Genomic DNA, 18,507 nt, shown 5'->3' on the forward strand with positions numbered 1-18,507 from the left:
GAGCTGTACCCACAGTAACATATGTGTACTTCCGTGCAGTAATGTGTTGTAAAAAGTACATATTAAAAATGAACATTTGTTTGTAACGTTCAGTGGTAGATAAATGTGTATTGGATGCAAAAAGCCATGGTTCAGTTACTGGCATCTGGCAACCATGCCACAACATCAAGGGTATTTTCTTCCTTCTGTTACATGGATGAGGAATATCTTGCTATTACTGCAAGTGAAAAGGGACTATGTGAATATCGTACTAAGATGAGATGTGCAGAATGTTGCCTGTTCTTGGCATTCATCTGTCTTGGGAGGCAATAGAAGAGTGCGTCTTCAGGGGTGAAGTCAAACTGTTGGGAGAGTTACAGCACCTGTTGTGGCTGTACAGACCAATATGAGAGACATGTTTTGTTCCAGCTGGGGCAGATGAAGGCATCTGGTTGTGTTGCTGCAGATGCAACCTGACATTTCTTCTCTCTTTGCTCCTCCCAGCGGTCATCCCTACTCTGGTCACTGCTGGATATACAACCAGACTATCTGTCTCCAGGCACTATCGTCTGCAAGGGGCTAATGCTGCTATAGCCTTCATGTGACACTTGCAGACATCTTTGTAACACAGAGTTACTGGTGCTTGAAGCCAGCTTCCTACAGAGCACATCCTTGTGGATCCTTCCATCTTCCATTCTGTGGACATGACCAAGCCAGCATAGACATTGCTGAGACAGAACATGCTGGGAATGTGGGCTTGGGAGAGCACATCTTTGTTTGAAACGCCGTCTTGCCTTGTGATGCCCCAAATCCTCCTGACACAGTGCATATGGAAGGCTTTGAGGTGTCACTCCTGGTGGGTATAAGTTGCCCACAACTCACTTCCCTACACCAGCATGCTCAACACGCAAGCCTGGTAGACCTTCGTCTTGATATTGGACATTAGCCTCACATTCTCCCAAACCCATTCCCTGGTGGTACACTTATTTGTCTTAGTCCAGGTCCACCCATGATTGGTCTCATACATACAAGATGTGGATAAGTGTATCCAGCAACAGCAGCCATTCTGATTTTGCTACACACCTCAGAGCTTTTATCCCTTGTAGAGACAGATAAACCTCTTTTCTTTGGACTTGGTTGGCATCCATCTGTCTCAAGAGACAATTATTATGTTTTTATTCTGCCCTTCAATCATATTCCCTGCACATTTCACAATAGGAAAAAACAATTGACATTGAACAAAGCAAATATAAGAACAGCATTTGAACATTTTATTTGAGTTTTGTCAACTGCTTTGTTCAACAAACTAACATTACTTTTTAAATATCTCTGCTTCTTGACTTGGAATCCTCGGGGTAATGGATTAATTCCAGTTCATATTGTTAGTGTTTTCAGAAAGACAGAGAAAACCCACTCCATTTAACCTCTTCTACTCTTCCTTTGGAACTTCCCTCTTGCTCCACTGTGTCACCTTCTACCTGGGGCTCCACCTTTCAATTTAACCAGAGGCAGCAGAGACAGACTGAGCTGAAACCTAATCTTCCTTATATCTCTCTGCCTTGAAAAATCCATTTGTTTTCCTTACAGGTAGAAGCATCTGTGCACAGCTCCCATATCATGAAAGGAAACTCACCAAAACCATACTTATGGATTATCAGAATGATAATGAAAATAAAGTACCTTTTACAATCTGAATTTTTTTTTAGATGGCAGCATATTGCTCTGTTGGCTCTGGGACAGGATGCAGAGTTGGACCCCAGAAACCAAATCAATTGCAAGGGGCATATCTGTCCAGAACATAGTTTGTCCAATATATCCTACATAGCTCAGTTTGTGCGGATTGTGCCTATATACCTGATTTGATCAATGTTCTAACCCAGCTAGGTGTTACACTTTCAGACCTCTCTCATTCAGTTCCTGCCATATGTTCCTGGGATCCCCAGACAGCTTCGGAAGACATCTGTGCATTTCTCCAATGAGGGTGAGAGAATCCTAGAAGGAGATAAAGATCTGATGAGAGGTTTTCTTTCGGACAAAAGCTTCTTGCCATTACTTTTTTAAATGTGGTAATGCTCGCTACAGCTGCAATTCCCCTGCATACGCCTTAATTCCAGAATATGGAAGAACGAATGAAATTCAATTCATCTCTGCAGCATAATGAGTAGGAAACTAAGCTATGAATCCAGAAGTCTCTGGTTTGAATCTTGTCTCTATCACAGGGAGGGGGAACATGTGGCCCTCCAGATGTTGCTGGACTACAATTCCCATAATCTCTGACCACTGAGCCATGCTGGCTGGAGCTGATGGAGTTGAAGTCAAATAACTCCTAGAGGGTAACAGGTTTACCATCCCTGCTCTTCCATGAGCTCACTAGGTGAGCTCTCAGCTTCAGTGCCTATCCCATCTCAACATGGGACCAAGGCTCCCAAGAAGGGCCGCCACAAGCCCCATGAAGGGAACCCCTCCAAGTGTTGTCCTGAAACTCCTAGACCAAAAGAGACATGGACTGAATTAAAGACTGCTTGACCTTCTAGTTGTGAACTGGGAGGGAGGCACCCAGGGCTGGGGCTGGGAGAGACACCAGTAGCAGCCATCCAGTGAGGACATCCTGGCCTGTATGTGACTGACATTTAGCCTCTTCAACAGCAAGAAGGTTCAGCTGCCGAATGGCATATGCTGGAATGCTGGAGAAGAGCAGCAGTGGGGATTGACAAACTTTGTTCTGCTGTAGTGACTATTGTATCGCCATCTATTTTAATTATTTGAATATGTACCATAAGTTGCCTTGAGAACTTTGGTTAGTAGGTGGGGTATAAATACTTCTAAACAAATAAATAAACAAACCAATAAAACTGACTTAACAGGGCTGCTTTAAATACAGCAGATAATGTATACGAAATGCTTTGAGTACTGAAAGTACTTTATAATATTACTATCATATAACATTCATGTACCGTGAATAATTCATGTACTGTTCATGTGCCATGAATAAGATACCAGACGCAACATTCAGCACAGTGAGTTCTATTCAATACCCACTCTTCCACTAAATGTACCGTATGACTGCTGTTCCTTAACCTGAGCACTCTGGATATATTGTGAAAGCAATATAAAACTGATTAAGCAAATCCAGGACAGTGACATACATTTTCAGCATCAGCAAGAAAACACAGCAGGGAAATGCATGAGCAAACAAAGTTTCTATCAACAAAATCCCTGTACCAAGGAGACAGCAAGGCTTAGTGGAAGAGAACATGCAGAGGGTCCCAGGTCTAAACCCTGGTATTTTCCATTAAAAGTTATTCTCAGTAACAGGACTAGAAAAGCCCCTTTGTCTAGAACCTGGAAGTATTGCTGCCAGTATGAGGACAGAAACAGGCTCAAGTAGACAGACTTGGTGCATGCCAGGTTCATCTGTTCATAGACTGTGCCCATAGTAACCCTAATTGAGTTCTTCTGCATTTATATCTTGCAGAATGCTACTACACTGATTGCAGTGGAGTTTTCAGTGGGATGGTTGTGTTGGGGAAAGGGTTAAACACTCCCTTCCCTGCACTTCTGATCATGATTTCCCCCATCTGCAACTGGGGGTTAGGGAAAAAAAGAAATGGAAATAAAAGCAATGCTATTTGGAAACAGACCAGTTAAATGTAGAATCGATTCCCAAATGGGGGCTTGGACCACAGAGTAGGAAATGGTTGGAGTATCCCAGGAAATGTTTAGGGAAGTCTTCTCTGATCTGGTGCCCTTCGGCTATTTTGGGCTACAACTCTGACTAAGTCTCCTGCTCAGCTGTCCTGGCTCGGCTGATGAAAGCTGCACTCCTGGAGGGCCAAGTTCAGGAAGGCTGCCCTAAAGCTATCAATACAGGCTAGAATTGGTAAGTACAGCAGTGCAATTGGGAATTTGCACATGGGGAAATTGCACAACCTTTTCACTGAGATAAAAAAAAACCCCAAAAAGCCAGTTTTTCTGAGTCATGAACAAAACTTGGAAGCTGAACAGAGAGGAAACAAGGGGGATGTTTTGTTCATGAAGTTTGTGCAGTAAAGTGTCAATCTTCCACATGCTGCAAAAAAGGAAAACAGAAAGAGAGAGCAACTCCATGCAACTGACGGGAACAAGGACCACATAACAAGAATTAAACAGGAAAACTTTGCAAACTGGAAGGGAGCGGCTTTCTTTTTATTCTGCTTTGTCTGCCATAAACCACTAAGAAAAGGTTTGCATGGACACCTGGGGCAGTCCAAAGTTTTGTAAATAAGCATACTCATAGAGTCATAAAATTGTAGAGTTGGGAGGCACCTGAGGATCATCTGGTCAAACCCCCTGCAATGCAGGAGTCTAACTCATCTATAATTATTTGTTAGGCTGTTAAAATGCCTCTCTTTCCACCTAAATCCTGACTTACTTTGGTATACATGTACTCTTCCAACTTCTCTTTAAGTAAAACCTCTTCCATCAAGACCTTCCATCGTCGGAGAAAAGCATCATCAGCCAGCTCTGCCCTTTTCTTGGTACAATGGACACATTGTGAAGGTTGATGCATTTCAGTGTCTGCTACCTGAGAGCAAAGTAAGAAATAACAATTAAAATCATTAAAATACTGTCCATGTCTAACTTCTATACATGCCAAGCTCTCCAAGGCAATGCAAACAACTTACTGAAAAAACTTCCCCCACAGAATGAGATCAATAACCAAGTCCAAGTTACTTTTAAAATTAAATTACATTTGTTTTCCCCCCCATGTAATACCCCATGTATTCAGACTACCTCTATTTCACTTAAGGCTGGTCTTATTCTTTTGAAGCTATTGTATTTTAATGGCTGGTATGTACCCATCTTTTCCTGTAGTAAGCAAACATGCCCCAAACTTTTGGCCACCGAAAGTTATCAAAAAGACTAACTTTTTTTTTAAAAAAGGGGACCAACTGTAAAAAAATCCTGAAACACTTATTAAGTTTCTGATCCTATACAGGCCTGTTTGGGAATAACACAGTTTATACTTACCTATGAGCAGGCAGTGTTAGGACTGCACTGTAAAGTGCCCTGAGAAGGAGGCAAAAGAATGAAAGCCTTTTTTTGTAGGGCAAGAAACCTTTGGAAAACTGGAGGACAGATTTCTGCACAGTTCAAGTACATATTCCCACTTATGAGGCTTGTGAGGTTAAATGTTATAAGTAATGCATTATTGTGGGTTCACTACTGGACCAAGAATAAGCAAGTTAGGACTCCATATGAACACATAAGACTTACACATAAGATTCCTGCATAAGACAACCACATATCAAATACCACAGAGCTGTTAATGTGTATTTACTGGGTAACACTGTGTTTTACACATCTCATCGATCCCACCACATCTCTGTGAAAAGGAGGCCTCTTTGAAGAACAGAGGATGTGGCCAGAAGACAGAACATCCTTCAAGGGCATTCCTGAAACTCATAACTGCATTTGGCTTCCCAGTGAGACAGAGAATTGGGCTTGGGTTTCGCTGATCTGGGTACAAGTCCTCTTTTAAGGACACATTCTTATAGTGTTTTGGGGGAATTTAATCTTTAATCTTTCACACAAAATTGCATGAGCAAGACTTGGAATGAGCAATTTTTGCACCACCATCACCATCTTTTTGGAATCATGACATCACAGAGTACCCCTGCTCATACTCAAGAGTGTCTGAATCAAAAAAGGCACTAAAGAAGAACTTGAGTTAATTACATTAATCACAACACAAATTTGCTTTGCTTCATTTTTTTTAAAAAACAAACAAACTCCCAATACCATGAATGTTAAAAAACTTTAAGAGAGCTGAGTTGCACTAATGTAAACATTAATGTGTATTGTGAGATCATGTGATGGTAAACAAAAATAGTTTGGTTGAAATATGGATTGCATTAGTAATGCAAGGAAAAACAAGCCCAACCTCATGTTTTAGTTTCAGTGTTACGAAAAGAACTTTGTCATTTAATGACAATGATATACATAAAAGGATCAGTACCAGTCAAGTCTCAACATCTGTATTAGCAAAGATAATCAACATTTGCCAGGAACTAAAGACAGATCCATTCCTTCTTTTAGTACCTGTTTCAGTGTCTCCTTGATATTTTTCAGATGGAGTCTGTTCAGTAGTTGATCAGGGACTGTGCAATTCAAATCAAATGTCAATGGCTTCTCTGAAGTGAATCCATGCCTCTGTTCATTATGCTTGCTCCTCTTCAATGGCATTGGGCTTGGCACATGATGGAGCTGATTTATTTTGATGGCACAAAAGGATTGTAGAGCACTCAGTTCTTCCTCAGATACCTCAATAATTTCTGTCGATATTGCACCAGCAAAAAAATACATACATAGAAATATTACTACTTGAAGAGGCAGGAAAAGACTCCTCTAGTTCCCATCTGTGTAACCAGGCATCAGGAATTAGTATTCCCAAAACTTGGAGTGTGCAATACTCTCTATGCAGACTACAAGCCTCTACATGAAAACAACTGAAAATACAGTGGTACCTCTACTTACGAATGGAGCTCTGTCCGCCATCTTGGATGCAGTTCAGATAGGATTTTTTCTACTTACGAATGTTTAGATAGGGTTGCTTCGACTTACAATTTTTTTATCCCAATGCATTCCTATGAGATTCGACTTACAATTTTTTTCGACTTACGAATGTGCGTTCGGAACGCATTAAATTCGTAAGTAGAGGTAACACTGTAAATAGCCCTAGAACATAGGGGAAAGCATGTGTTTCAAAAGAATAATTAGATGTTTGATATTACAGCAGAATTTGTGGTAATTAAAAGAAAATGGAAATGTGGTAAATAAAAGTGACACAGGAATTACCCTCAATGCAGACATTAATGAAAACAGTTTCAGATAATTGCTTAATTTGACTCCTTTTAAATCAGAAATTGCAACGTGCATAAGGAAAATACATGAAAAAATATTCAGATAATAATTCTAGGCAGCTATTAGGCTCTAATCCAACAGATTATGTGTTAAACAGCTGGGGCTTTGGATGCATATAGATATTCTATAATAACCGAAACAGACCGTCAGTGGATGATGGATGAGAGAGGACTTCTTTCTCCCCTTCCTGAACAGACAACCAGTGGGATGTGGGCTTTTGCAAGAGGGACACATGCTCACAGCCCTAGCTGTGCTCAGCTGGGGACCTACAGCTCCACAGGTCCACTGCTTACAAGTTTGGCAGCCCTAGCTCTGGGTGCAGGGCTTACCTGCCTCTATATGTGAGAATGGGATACCTTATTCAAACTGGGTATCTGTTCTGAAATACTGGGGAATTTTATTTTATTTTTACGAACTTTAATACTTTATCCTCAATGCTTTTAGAGGGTAACTATAAGAAGCTCCTGTAAATAGCAGATACTTTCTTTGTAATAAAGAAGAGGTGGACTAATGCCTCATGCTTTGTTTATATGTAGTCACTGTATTCTTTAATGGTGGGCAAGATAATCTCTAGGATGATTTTAAGAGTCTCTGTTGATTGTTTGGCGGGGGTGGTGGTCCTCTAATTATTGTTGTTGCTGTTTTACAAAGCAAGTTGCAAAATTTCTAAACACTGCAATTTCTCTTAGGAGGTTGTAACTGCTTTCTGATTTCTTTTTACAGTGGAACCTTGGTTTACGAACACCTCAGTTTACGAATTTTCGGTTTGCGAACGCTGCGGACCCATCTGGAACGGATTAATTCACTTTCCATTACTTTCAATGGGAAAGTTCGCTTCAGTTTATGAATGCTTCAGTTTATGAACAGACTTCCGGAACCAATTACACCCATGCTTCGGGTTAAGAACGCTTCAGGTTGAGTACTCCTTGGACCCGTTTGGAACGGATTAATCCACTTTCCATTACTTTCAATGGGAAAGTTCCCTTCAGTTTATGAACAGACTTCCGGAACCAATTGTGTTCATAAACCGAGGTACCACTGTATCTTATAAAGATCCTATGTATGTTAGATTCTTTAAAATTTTATTTTCATTGATTTATCTTAAATAAATTATATTCATATACAATGCTAGTGCTTTTCCGGGTTTTGTTTTGTCTTTAAAAAAAAATGAGATTCTTGCATTGAGGGGTTGGATTAGATGACCCTCAGGGTCCCTTCCAACTCTACAATTCTATGAAAATGCTGAAGTTTCACATGTCATTTATTTCGCAGACTTCCTTTCTACAAAAGCAACCAAAACTCTCCAACACTCTTTTTTATCTGCAACAACTGTGCAAAAGGCAAAAAAGAACTCCACAATCTCAGAAGAATGCAAATAATGTCTACTAACTACTGAACTGCAAACCCTGTCTAACAGATACTTAAAGCATCAAACTACAAAATTAAACTGCATCCCAAATATTATATGGCTTCAATTGCAAGCTGTTTACGCACGTTCAATATGGGGGCAGAGTGGGATGTTTGCAGCCTTTTTCAATGGGTTTCAATTATACATTATTTCACCAGTGCATGGTGCCTTCAAATGTAACCTCTGTATAAACGGCTGCCTGTATTTGCAAGGAAGATAATTATGCAGAAACGGTTTCCCCTCCCTTCCCGGTGAATAGCTGGTACCAGGAGAGGGCCCAGACTTTGGGTCATTTGAAAAATGGAATTAAAAAGAAAGCTATAGACCTTATCCAAGCAATGATCTTGTACAAGACCACTGAATTGAATGGGATTTCCAAATAAGCCAGCCTGTGTTGATTGTATTTTATATTCTTTGTAATTTATGTCAAGAGCCACAGAAAGCCATGTTGGCCCAATATAAATCTATATACTGTACAGTATATATAAATGTAAACTGGCCATGTCCATTAGTATCCACGTTTCACCAAAACCGCTTGACCGATTGTGTTCAAATTTTGACACAATGACCCATGCGAATATGAGAGCAACCCCATACCGTTTTCAAAGACAGATGTCACACCTGTGCCTGGTAAAACTCCCAAAACCCCATGTTTCAAAACACACCACTCAGATGAAAATGCATTCTAGGAAAAGAACTAGGTTGCAAACCAGCGCCCTCTACACTGGCACCTATAAAACCTTCCCTCTCAACAGCACCTCAGCTCCCGTTTACATACTAGGCTGAAGCCTTTACAGACTAGACCGAATGGAGATACTGAATCACCTGGCTGGGGGTTGGGGGGGAGGAGGGGACGGGATAGGTCAAGACGTGGTGGGACCAGTCACAGGGATAAGCCGGAGGGTGGGGGGAAGAGGGGGCGTGATACATCATGGGTCGGGACAGGGGGGGGGGAATCACAGGGATAAGCCGGGGGTAGGGTGAGGAGGGAGCGGGATACGTCATGGATCGGCACAGAGTGGGGGAATCACACGGATGAGCCACAGCAACGCGTGGCCAAGCCAGCTAGTAAAACCCACAGAAGGGCAATACAGTAGTACCTCTACTTACGAATTTAATGCGTTCCGAATGCACATTCGTAAGTCAAAAAAAATTGTAAGTCGAATCCCATAGGAATGCATTGGGAGAAAAAAATTGTAAGTCGAAGCAACCCTATCTAAAAATTCGTAAGTAGAAAAAAATCCTATCTAAACAGCATCCAAGATGGCGGACGGAGCTCTATTCATAAGTAGAAACATTCGTAAGTTGAGTCATTCGTAAGTAGAGGTACCACTGTACCTTGATTACGATCAACCAAACTGTAAAAATCTATCACTGGGTTTAAACTAAATACACATAAACAGAGGAAGAGAGGAAAATGTGTTGCTGGGAATCACAACATGCCCAAACTCAAAAGTTTGTAACAGATACTGCAAAACACCTTGAAAATATTCAAGGGATTTCTCAGCAGGGTTTCTGGACATTTGTTCGTTCAGAGAAACCCAATAGGTAATTTCAACCACACTGCTATCTAGGGCACTTCATAAGTAAACATTTGAGTCATCTTTCACAGTATCACTCAAAGGCTGGATTTATTTTTTTTATTTTGCAGCATTACCTGAAAAGGGATACTTCAAACGTACAAATTGCTATGTTTTCCTGGGATTAGTGAGTAGGCCTTAATTATCCTGCAGCTAATCTTCAATTGTGGATAAAAACGATTAAGAAACTGTTCCTACCACTTCGAAGTGGATAAAACAATTTGTAAGAGGCTCTTGTGGCTGTAGATTCCAGCATTTATTAAAACCAAGGGATGCATTTTGAGGCCTTAGAACATAAAAGCATATGCAGTTATTTCACTGTTCTGTCTTCAAATGAGCATTCTCAAGATGCTACTGGTGTGATTAAGACTATATTGGTTGACCCAACCATAATACAATAGAGTTTTTGCAAGAAGATCAGAAAGCCAAGTCAAGGAACCTATGCTAACACTTTTGAAGGTAGAATTATGTTGGCTGGTGCATGTGATCAAAGTTGCTTTCTGCAGAGGCTTTAACAGTTAAAATCAAGATTTATGTACCCATAAATATGGGGTTGCCATATTTCAAAAAGTGAAAATCCGGACACAACGAAAAATGGTTTAGCTTTATTTTTGGATGAGCAAAGTCAATTTTAATTTTGCCCAAAGCTGTTGAACTTTTTCTGCAAAATCTCAAAAAGGGGGGCGGGGTTGAGCTTTTTTTCCTTTAAAAAAAATGAAATTCGCAAAAATCTATACTTCCAACATGGACTGCCTTACATGCAGATGTTCCTGGACATTTTAGCGATTTTCACCTGGTTGCTGTTTATGAGGGCTGAATACCAGCTATAACTGGGAAATTCCAGAGATATGTCAACCCTAATAAATATACAATAAATCATTGGAAATATGTCCACCACCAATAAGACACGTTCCAAGCAGCTAGTTCCAGTCAATCATCTAGGACAGGGTTGCAGAACTGGATTTCGATTTTTATCTCCTCAATCCTCTGTGAGGCTGCCAGACTGGTGACTGCGAATAGCTGCCAGGAACATCGGTCCAAAAAGATCTACATTGGCTCCCAGTACATTTCTGAACACAATTCAAAGTGTTGGTGCTGATCCTTAAAGCCCTGAATAGCTTAGCTCTGTATACCTGAAGGAGTGTATCCACCCCCATAGATAGTTCAGCCCATACACTGAGGTCCAGCTCCAAAGACCTTCTGACGGTTCTCTATCTGTGAGAAGTCAAGTTACAGGGAACCAGGCATAGGGCTTCTCGGCAGTGGCTCCAGCCCTGTGGAATGTCCTCCCATCAAATGTCAAAGAAATAAACAAACAACTATCTGACTTTTAGAAGATATCTGAAGGCAGCCCTGTATAGGAAAGTTTCTAATGTTTGATTTTGCTGTGTTTGATGCCTTACTTTGATGGAAGCCACCTATAGTGGCTGGGGCAACTCAATCAGATGGATGGCATATAAATTATTATTATTATTATTATTATTATTATTATTATTATTATTATTATTAGGTTTGGCAGGCGGATGGAGTACAATGATGACATGTGAGCAGAGGCGTAGCTAGGGGTGTGTGGGAGCAGGGCACACTGGGTGCCACACTGTGGGGGCAGCACTTACCACAGGGCTTGCCCGAGCCACTTGTCTCTTCTGGGAGTGATGTGGTGGCTCGGGTGCCTGCAGGCTGTGCACTGCCCGAAACAGCAGCATGGGGCTTTCATCCGCCCACACGCACTACCCTAGGTGCCTGAGCAACTAGCTACAACACTGCACGTGAGCTGTATTTTGGCCATGCAAACCCAATTTGGCCCAGCCATGTCCTTACCTGCCCTACCATAAGTAATATATGATGTCAAGAGAAAGGCCAGTGGGCATGGCTTGGCCAGAGGTTCCCCACCCTTGACCTACCAGCTGCATTTGCATCAACTTATTTGTTTGAATCATTGCTTCAAATGCACATACTTAAACTTGGGAAGCACCCAAATGCTATGACGAAAGAAAAATGCAAAAACGTCCAATAATGAAAACAGCTAAAATGGTCACGCTGTGTCACACAAAGGCCTCCTCACAAAGCAGCTGAGATAAGGGCCAAAAGACAAGAAAGCCAATAAGGGCAAGACAGGCATACACTGTGTGTGCATATGTTCCAACTTCATTCCCTGGCAATTCCAATTAATGTTTTTAAGCATCTCTGGTTGTTGGACATTTGCCTGAGACCTCTGAGTAAACAATTTCTATGACTTGCTTTAATCTGGTTGTACATCTTTGTATGCCACCTTTGCACAGTTCACACCATGCTCAAGACATGAAAAAATATGTAACTGCAACATAACAAAAATAGTCAAACAATACCTGAAATATTTGAAAATACACAACCAAACTGAACAATTTCCAAATAAATTTCTGGTATCTGAAGAAGTGTGCATGCACACGAAAGCTCATACCAAAATATAAACTTAGTTGGTCTTTAAGGTGCTACTGAAGGAATTTTTTTATTTAATTTCCAAATAAATCACAGTATCTAATATAAACACAAAAAAACTCACAGCAACACCTCTCTCCAACAAAAACCACTAAACAATATCCCAGCCCAAAACCCTCAGCTTTTGTCAGTCAGTGCCCCTACCTCCCAGGCCAGATGGAGGAGACTTGCAAGGCAGGGAGCAGGTCTTCCAGAACTCACTCCGACATGGTTTTTACTATTGTGTTGTAATGTACCCTAGAACCTTAGGGTGAAGGACAGATTAATGATGGTGATGGTGAGTCACAATCTACTGGGCAGATTCACTCCCTCCCCCTTGCCCAAAAGACACCAGGCCCACAAATTATTTCAAAGCACTGAAGCTGGGGAATTTCAAAAGCAGAAAGAGGAAGCTTATCAAGGGAAACTAAGAAGCCCTTGCAAGCTTCACTGAGTTGCAGAAGTGGCCTCAGTTAGAAATGATGTTCAAATCCTTTGTAGAGAAGAAGACTGGAAGTGAGTACAGACTGTCCAACAGTCAAATGGACTACATGAATGAATGAATGAATGAATGATTTATTGACTTACAAGTCACATCAAAAAATGACTCACTGTTAATTGTTTCAATGGCAGGTTTAGGTAGCCGAGTGCTAGCTTTGTTTTCTTTGTTTTCTTTCAGGAGACTGATCCATTTTCTAAATAAATATTCTTTTACAGCTGCAGATTCCAAAACTTCTGGTTTTTGATCTGGGGAGGAAAGGCAATGTATGTAGGAGGAGTGTTGGAATAGAGTAAAACATGCACACGCACGCACACACACACACAAATACACACAGGGGGAATAAAATGGCCTTCACGTGGGGCAACTTTCCTGTAATGTATTGTACATGCCCTGGAAACCACAGGAATCAAAGAAGTAAAGCCACCTGACATAGAACCAGGGGCAGGTCCAATTAAGCCCCCACACTTCTTATATTCATTTTCATTCCATGCACAATAGATGTTACGCTCAATTAAAGGTACACATGATGAACAGTAGGGCTGCAATCCTATGCTCTCCTTAAATTCAGTGCTAGTGAACTCATCAGAGCTTATCTTCTGTGTAAATATACTTTGGATAGCATGTCGGCCACTTTTCACATTAATGCTTACTGGTATACAGAATAGCTACCCCTTCTTGCCCTGTCCACCCTTCCCTGTTGCTGCAACAGTTGGGCATGCAGCCACTATTAGCCTGGGCTGAATGGTCTGGCTGCACAACATGAACTAAGAGCAGGCTTGTATGAGGAAAATGTGTGTAGAGCCTTCCGCACTCTTTTGCTCAAGTAGTTATCACTGGTGTGAAAGGATGGCACAAGTACAGAACTTGAAATGGGTGCAGGATTTCTCAGCTTTTCCAATATTAGTTGCCTCTCACATCTTTGCCTTTCTCTTTCATTAGTAGAGAGCTTTGTCTGTCCACAGTTGTCACCCTAGCAAAGAGAAGTTAGTGATCACCTGCACTTACCCAGGTGAACCCAAGGCATGGATGGAAGGTCTACCTACCGTCACCAGTGATGTATCACACACTAAACATCTCCACTTCCTCCTTGGCGCATAATGCTTCCTGTACAGTATCACTAAGTGTCTTCAGCAAAAATAACATTCTGACCTGGTAAACCAGTATTCTGAGTGTTCTGCTGTGAACACTGCAAATGACGTTTCCCTTTCTCTGCCTTTCCCCCTTCTGCTTTCCTTTGCATTTTTGCTGATCCAAGTCTCCTCCCACTAATCATAAGATTGCATGAAGAATTGATAAAAATGCATAGGGAACCTAACACACCTTCATCATTTTGACTTGATGATTGCCATATGCTTTCAGACAGATCCAACACAGCACGGGATTCTGACTCCTCTCCAGAGTAATAAGATTCAAATGGATCATTTTCATATTGTCGGTAGGTTTCCTCCTCTCCTTCACTGAAAGATGTAAACGTATCCTCTGAATAGTCTGGGGTGGAGCTACTGCCATGCCTCCTCAGGTCCATCTGCTCTGATACATGCATCCCAGAGTTGTCTGCCCAGCTAGTTACAAGTATGTTCAACTAAAAATAATCAATGCAAAATTAATTATAGATGTAATACTAGGGGGCTAATAGAAAAATATCACTCTGTACACTGTCAGCACAACAGTCAACAATGAACTTTGAATATTAGTCTGAAATGCAGCAATACCACGTGATTAATTGCACAACCCCCAAATTTATAAATAAAATCCAAGAGGATAACCATGTTAGTCTGTTGTAGCAAAAAGTAAAATAATAAGTGTCATCTTAGAGACTAATGGCTGCGTCCAAATTCACACTCAGAGTAGACCCATTGAAATTAATGGATCTGTTAGTCATTAATTTTAATGGTTTTACTCCCAGTATGATTAATACTGGGTACAAACTTAAGGCTACAATGCTATGTGTACTTGGGAGTAAAGCTCACTGAATTATAATCTATTTATTGTGACCTAAAAGTTTTTGAGGATTACTAGTACACAAGAGCTTGTGCCCCTATGCAGTCGTTATTTGTTTTATGAAATGTTATACTCCAATTTCTCTTAAAGCAAGGCTTTATGCAGCTTATTAAAAAAGCACCAAACACATGTGAATAACCATCCTCCCCTCCAAAAACAACAAACAAAAAAGGAGCAGAAGGAGTAAAATTACTGGGCATTGAAAGCACAGGTAAAAAGAAGTTTGCCTGATACTGAATAATAATAATGACACCAGACAAATTTGCTTGGCACTGAATTTCACAGCTAGGGCACCAAGGCCATTTGGTTCTTAAAGAATATGACAGTAATACCGGTATCCCAGTCTCAAGTCATTTAGGTTCAATAATTTTGAATCAAAAACAATATGGCAGCCAATGTATATCCTAAGAACTTGTGAAATACATTTTAGATGTATATCCTAAGAACTTGTGAAATACATTTTAGATGTATACTCTGCCCTCCAAATACATTATCAAGGCAGCTGAAAATAAAATATTTAAAACATGATACAATAATTAATGCATTAAAATAAGCAAAACACAGAACAGTAATTCTATTAAAGCAGCACCCCATAAATAAACCATAAATGTGAAGAGGTTGAAAAGATTTAAAGCCTGTGAAAATAAAGAGCCTCTGCCTAGTATTAGGAAGATATCAGAGTGAGTGACAATAGGGTGGGTCTTTTAGGTGAAAAATTGCTGCATGCTCCTCGTCAGAAATTGAAATCACACATGCGAGTACAAGTGGTATTCACTTTCATTGTTTTCTTACTCTGCAAACTTTACATAAATAATTAGGTAAAACATTTAATTAAAAGACACAGTAACCCCTAAACATCAATAGTGTATTGCCTGTCTGTTCTTAAACTGAGGTACCACTGTACTTATAAATCCTACACACCCAGAAAAATAGGCAGGCACTTTAGATTCAATTTTGTTAAGTTTTTTTCCTTTACAGAGACAGCCCAGTACCGAAAGAAAAGAAAAAATCCACCACTGCAAGCAAAATAATTAACTAGCAGGGAAATACAATTCCTTTTTCTGTAACTAAGATCAAACTGCCTCTAGTACACATTGGTGTGCTAAAAATTACTCATTCTGTAAGAAATATTTGCACACTGATAGCCTAATTTCAAAAGCAAAAACGTTCATACATAAAGTATTAACCCTCTAAAAGAATTGAGAAGATAAGGTCCCATAACTTTTAAAACAAGCACAAACACATTTTACTTGAATGATGCTATCAGAACTATCTATCATGTATCCAGAAGATACACTGGATAAATGCTCTTTTATTTTATTTAAGCATCCAAGCATAGTTTAGCAGCACAGGAGAAAATAACCTCTGTCCATGTTTAAAAAGGACAAACGTGGCATGCTCCTGACTACTTCAGACAAGTTTATAGTCGTGAGCAAATTAAAATACTTGCGTGACTTCAGCAGGCAATCTAAATTCAGGCTATGGCAACAAAGGGACAGGTGAGATCTGCACAGATGCAGTTACATATCCTGACAGCACATCCTGATGCTTCTTCATTCAGAAGCAAATTCTGCTGTGGTCAGTGAAGCTTATTCCCTAGTGTAGGCTATTCAGGATTACATATTCAAGCATTGTTTTGCCTGGGAATAAGGACTAAAGAGTTAGGTTAACAGCTTCACAGACCACACATTTAAGCAAAATCGTGTATATCAGGAACACAATTGAAAAAGCCTGCAAATGCCACAAATGCTCCCTCCAAACATCCTTGCTCAAACTCCAACTCTCCACAAATCTCAAAGGTGCAAGGGCTCCTGAGATTGCACATGCAAAGGATTGCCAGGCACTGTTTCGTGCTATTTTTGTGGTTTTCTCTTTCTTCTGGGGCCTTCTCGTGCCACTTCTGGGTTCGTGGTGATGCATGCATGTGCAGTGCCTTTAATGCACATAAATGGGGAGTTGCCTGTACAGAGCTGCTTTTAAGTGTATACAAAGCATTCTGAACCTTTCAAATACGTGATCGTGATAACTATTACTATTCGCCAGTCATTTCACATTGGACCTACCTATGAGAAAAGGGCCACATAGTTCAGGGGCAGAGCATCTGCTCCGCATTGCAAAAGCTCTCAGGTTCAAAACCCAGCATCTCCAGGAAGAGACCCTTGCTTGAAACCCAGAGGAGGGGCACTGCCAGTTGGTGCACTGTAGAGTGTAGACCAGGCACCCCCAAACTTCGGCCCTCCAGATGTTTTGGACTACAATTCCCATCTTCCCCGACCACTGGTCATGTTAGCTAGGGATCATGGGAGTTGCAGGCCAAAACACCTGGAGGGCCGCAGTTTGGGGATGCCTGGTGTAGACAATACCGAGGTAGATGGGCCAACGGCCTAACTCAGCACGAGGAAGCACTCCTATGTTTACAACACCCCTGTAAGGTAGACCAGTATTAATAAAAGCAGCCACAGCCGATATATGCTGGGCAGCTGGCTGCCAGATTAAGCAGCTGCTACATCCTAGGACAGCGACGGAGAGCTAACGGATAAAGGGGGAGCGTTCGTGACTAAATCCTTGGGGCCTCCTTTTCCCAAGACGAGGAAACGCCAGAGATAGAATGGCTACATGCATTTGTTTTCAACCCCCCGCGAGCCCCTCACCTAAATGCAACTTGGCTTTGAATCAAAGCCCAGCCCGCCTCGCTCCCTGTCGAAGGCTGCTCGCTGCAGTTGCCATGGCTCCCGCGAGGCAGCAGCCGGTGTCACGCTCTTAACTTCCCTCCCGCTCGCGTTGCCGTCGCTCTCGGGTTCTGCTTGGCGTGGTTGGTTTGCATCTAGGTCTGATGTTTCTTCCCACCTCCATTCAGCGCGATCGTTCTTTGCAGGTTTTGGGGTTACCAAGCAAGACACAATTTCACCTGCCCTAGCCACCACAAATAATTTGGAGCGATGTGTGTGTGTGTGGCGGCGGCGAGGCATTTATGTAATGTAATAGAAATATTTAAATAATTAGAGCAGGCGGGCTGCACACACACACACCCCAGCCCCGCAAAGAATTTCTAGGGGGATGGCGGGACCACTCAGCACGTACTCAAGGTTTGTTTGGTTGGTTTTGCGTTTGGGGGTTCATTTTAATAAGAATACACTGGCTTCATTCACTGAAGAAAGGGCCTTCTGTGCTTATGGTGCGGAGGCAAGCAGATCAAGGTGCTAGAGTTTTTTAAAAACAAAATTGGGCAACATCTATACTGTAAGTGTCTTTCAGTTTCCATCAGCAATCTTAAGGGAACCAAAAGTTTCTGTGGCCTTTTTTCAAAACGAGAAGTGCTATATTTCTTTGTACTAGGGGCGGGAAAGCCTGGCTCTGAAAATGAAGTTAGGATATTATTCAGACATTGCCACCTCTCTCATTTCACAAATGGAATCAAAGGTGCTCTTGTACGCTTGTGTATGAGGTTGCTTCTAGTCCACAAAAGTTTATTCTTAACAATGGTGGCAAAGGAGGGTAAGGTAAGCAGATCATACGCAAACAGGGATAGGAAGTGAAATTGCCTAATGCTGCAAAAGCACATAAGTGTTTTTCTCTGCTAAAAAGGGCTTCACATGTTCCCATATTCTGCACACATGGGATAGAAGGCTTAAATATTAATTTACAGAATCAATCCATTTCCATCAATGCCGTAATAA

At 41.2% G+C, this 18,507-nt stretch overlaps 1 protein-coding gene across 1 annotated transcript; it reads right to left on the reverse strand.

Moving 5' to 3' along the window:
• Positions 1 to 1,227: 1,227 nt before the first annotated feature.
• Positions 1,228 to 17,566, reverse strand: CZ2H8orf48 (chromosome Z2 C8orf48 homolog). Its single transcript, XM_035113930.3, has 6 exons — positions 17,482 to 17,566; positions 14,150 to 14,411; positions 12,940 to 13,074; positions 6,061 to 6,293; positions 4,391 to 4,543; positions 1,228 to 1,971 (listed from the first exon to the last, which is right to left on the reverse strand). Exons 2-6 carry the CDS (start codon positions 14,370 to 14,372, stop codon positions 1,867 to 1,869), a joined length of 849 nt encoding a protein of 282 aa, XP_034969821.3. The 5' UTR covers positions 14,373 to 14,411; positions 17,482 to 17,566; the 3' UTR covers positions 1,228 to 1,866.
• Positions 17,567 to 18,507: the final 941 nt, after the last annotated feature.

This window comes from Zootoca vivipara, chromosome Z2 (assembly GCF_965207765.1).
Source record: "Zootoca vivipara chromosome Z2, rZooViv2.hap1.1, whole genome shotgun sequence".
Lineage (NCBI taxonomy): Eukaryota > Metazoa > Chordata > Lepidosauria > Squamata > Lacertidae > Zootoca > Zootoca vivipara.

Excerpts from the sequence above, each read along its gene's own strand:
- CZ2H8orf48 (XM_035113930.3), bottom strand. The coding sequence starts at position 14,372 with ATGCATGTATCAGAGCAGATGGACCTGAGGAGGCATGGCAGTAGCTCC. Across the intron at positions 13,075-14,149 it reads ATCAAGTCAAAATGATGAAG|ATCAAAAACCAGAAGTTTTG; the intron begins GTGTGTTAGGTT and ends TTTCCTCCCCAG. Across the intron at positions 6,294-12,939 it reads TGCCATTGAAACAATTAACA|AAATTATTGAGGTATCTGAG; the intron begins GTGAGTCATTTT and ends CAATATCGACAG.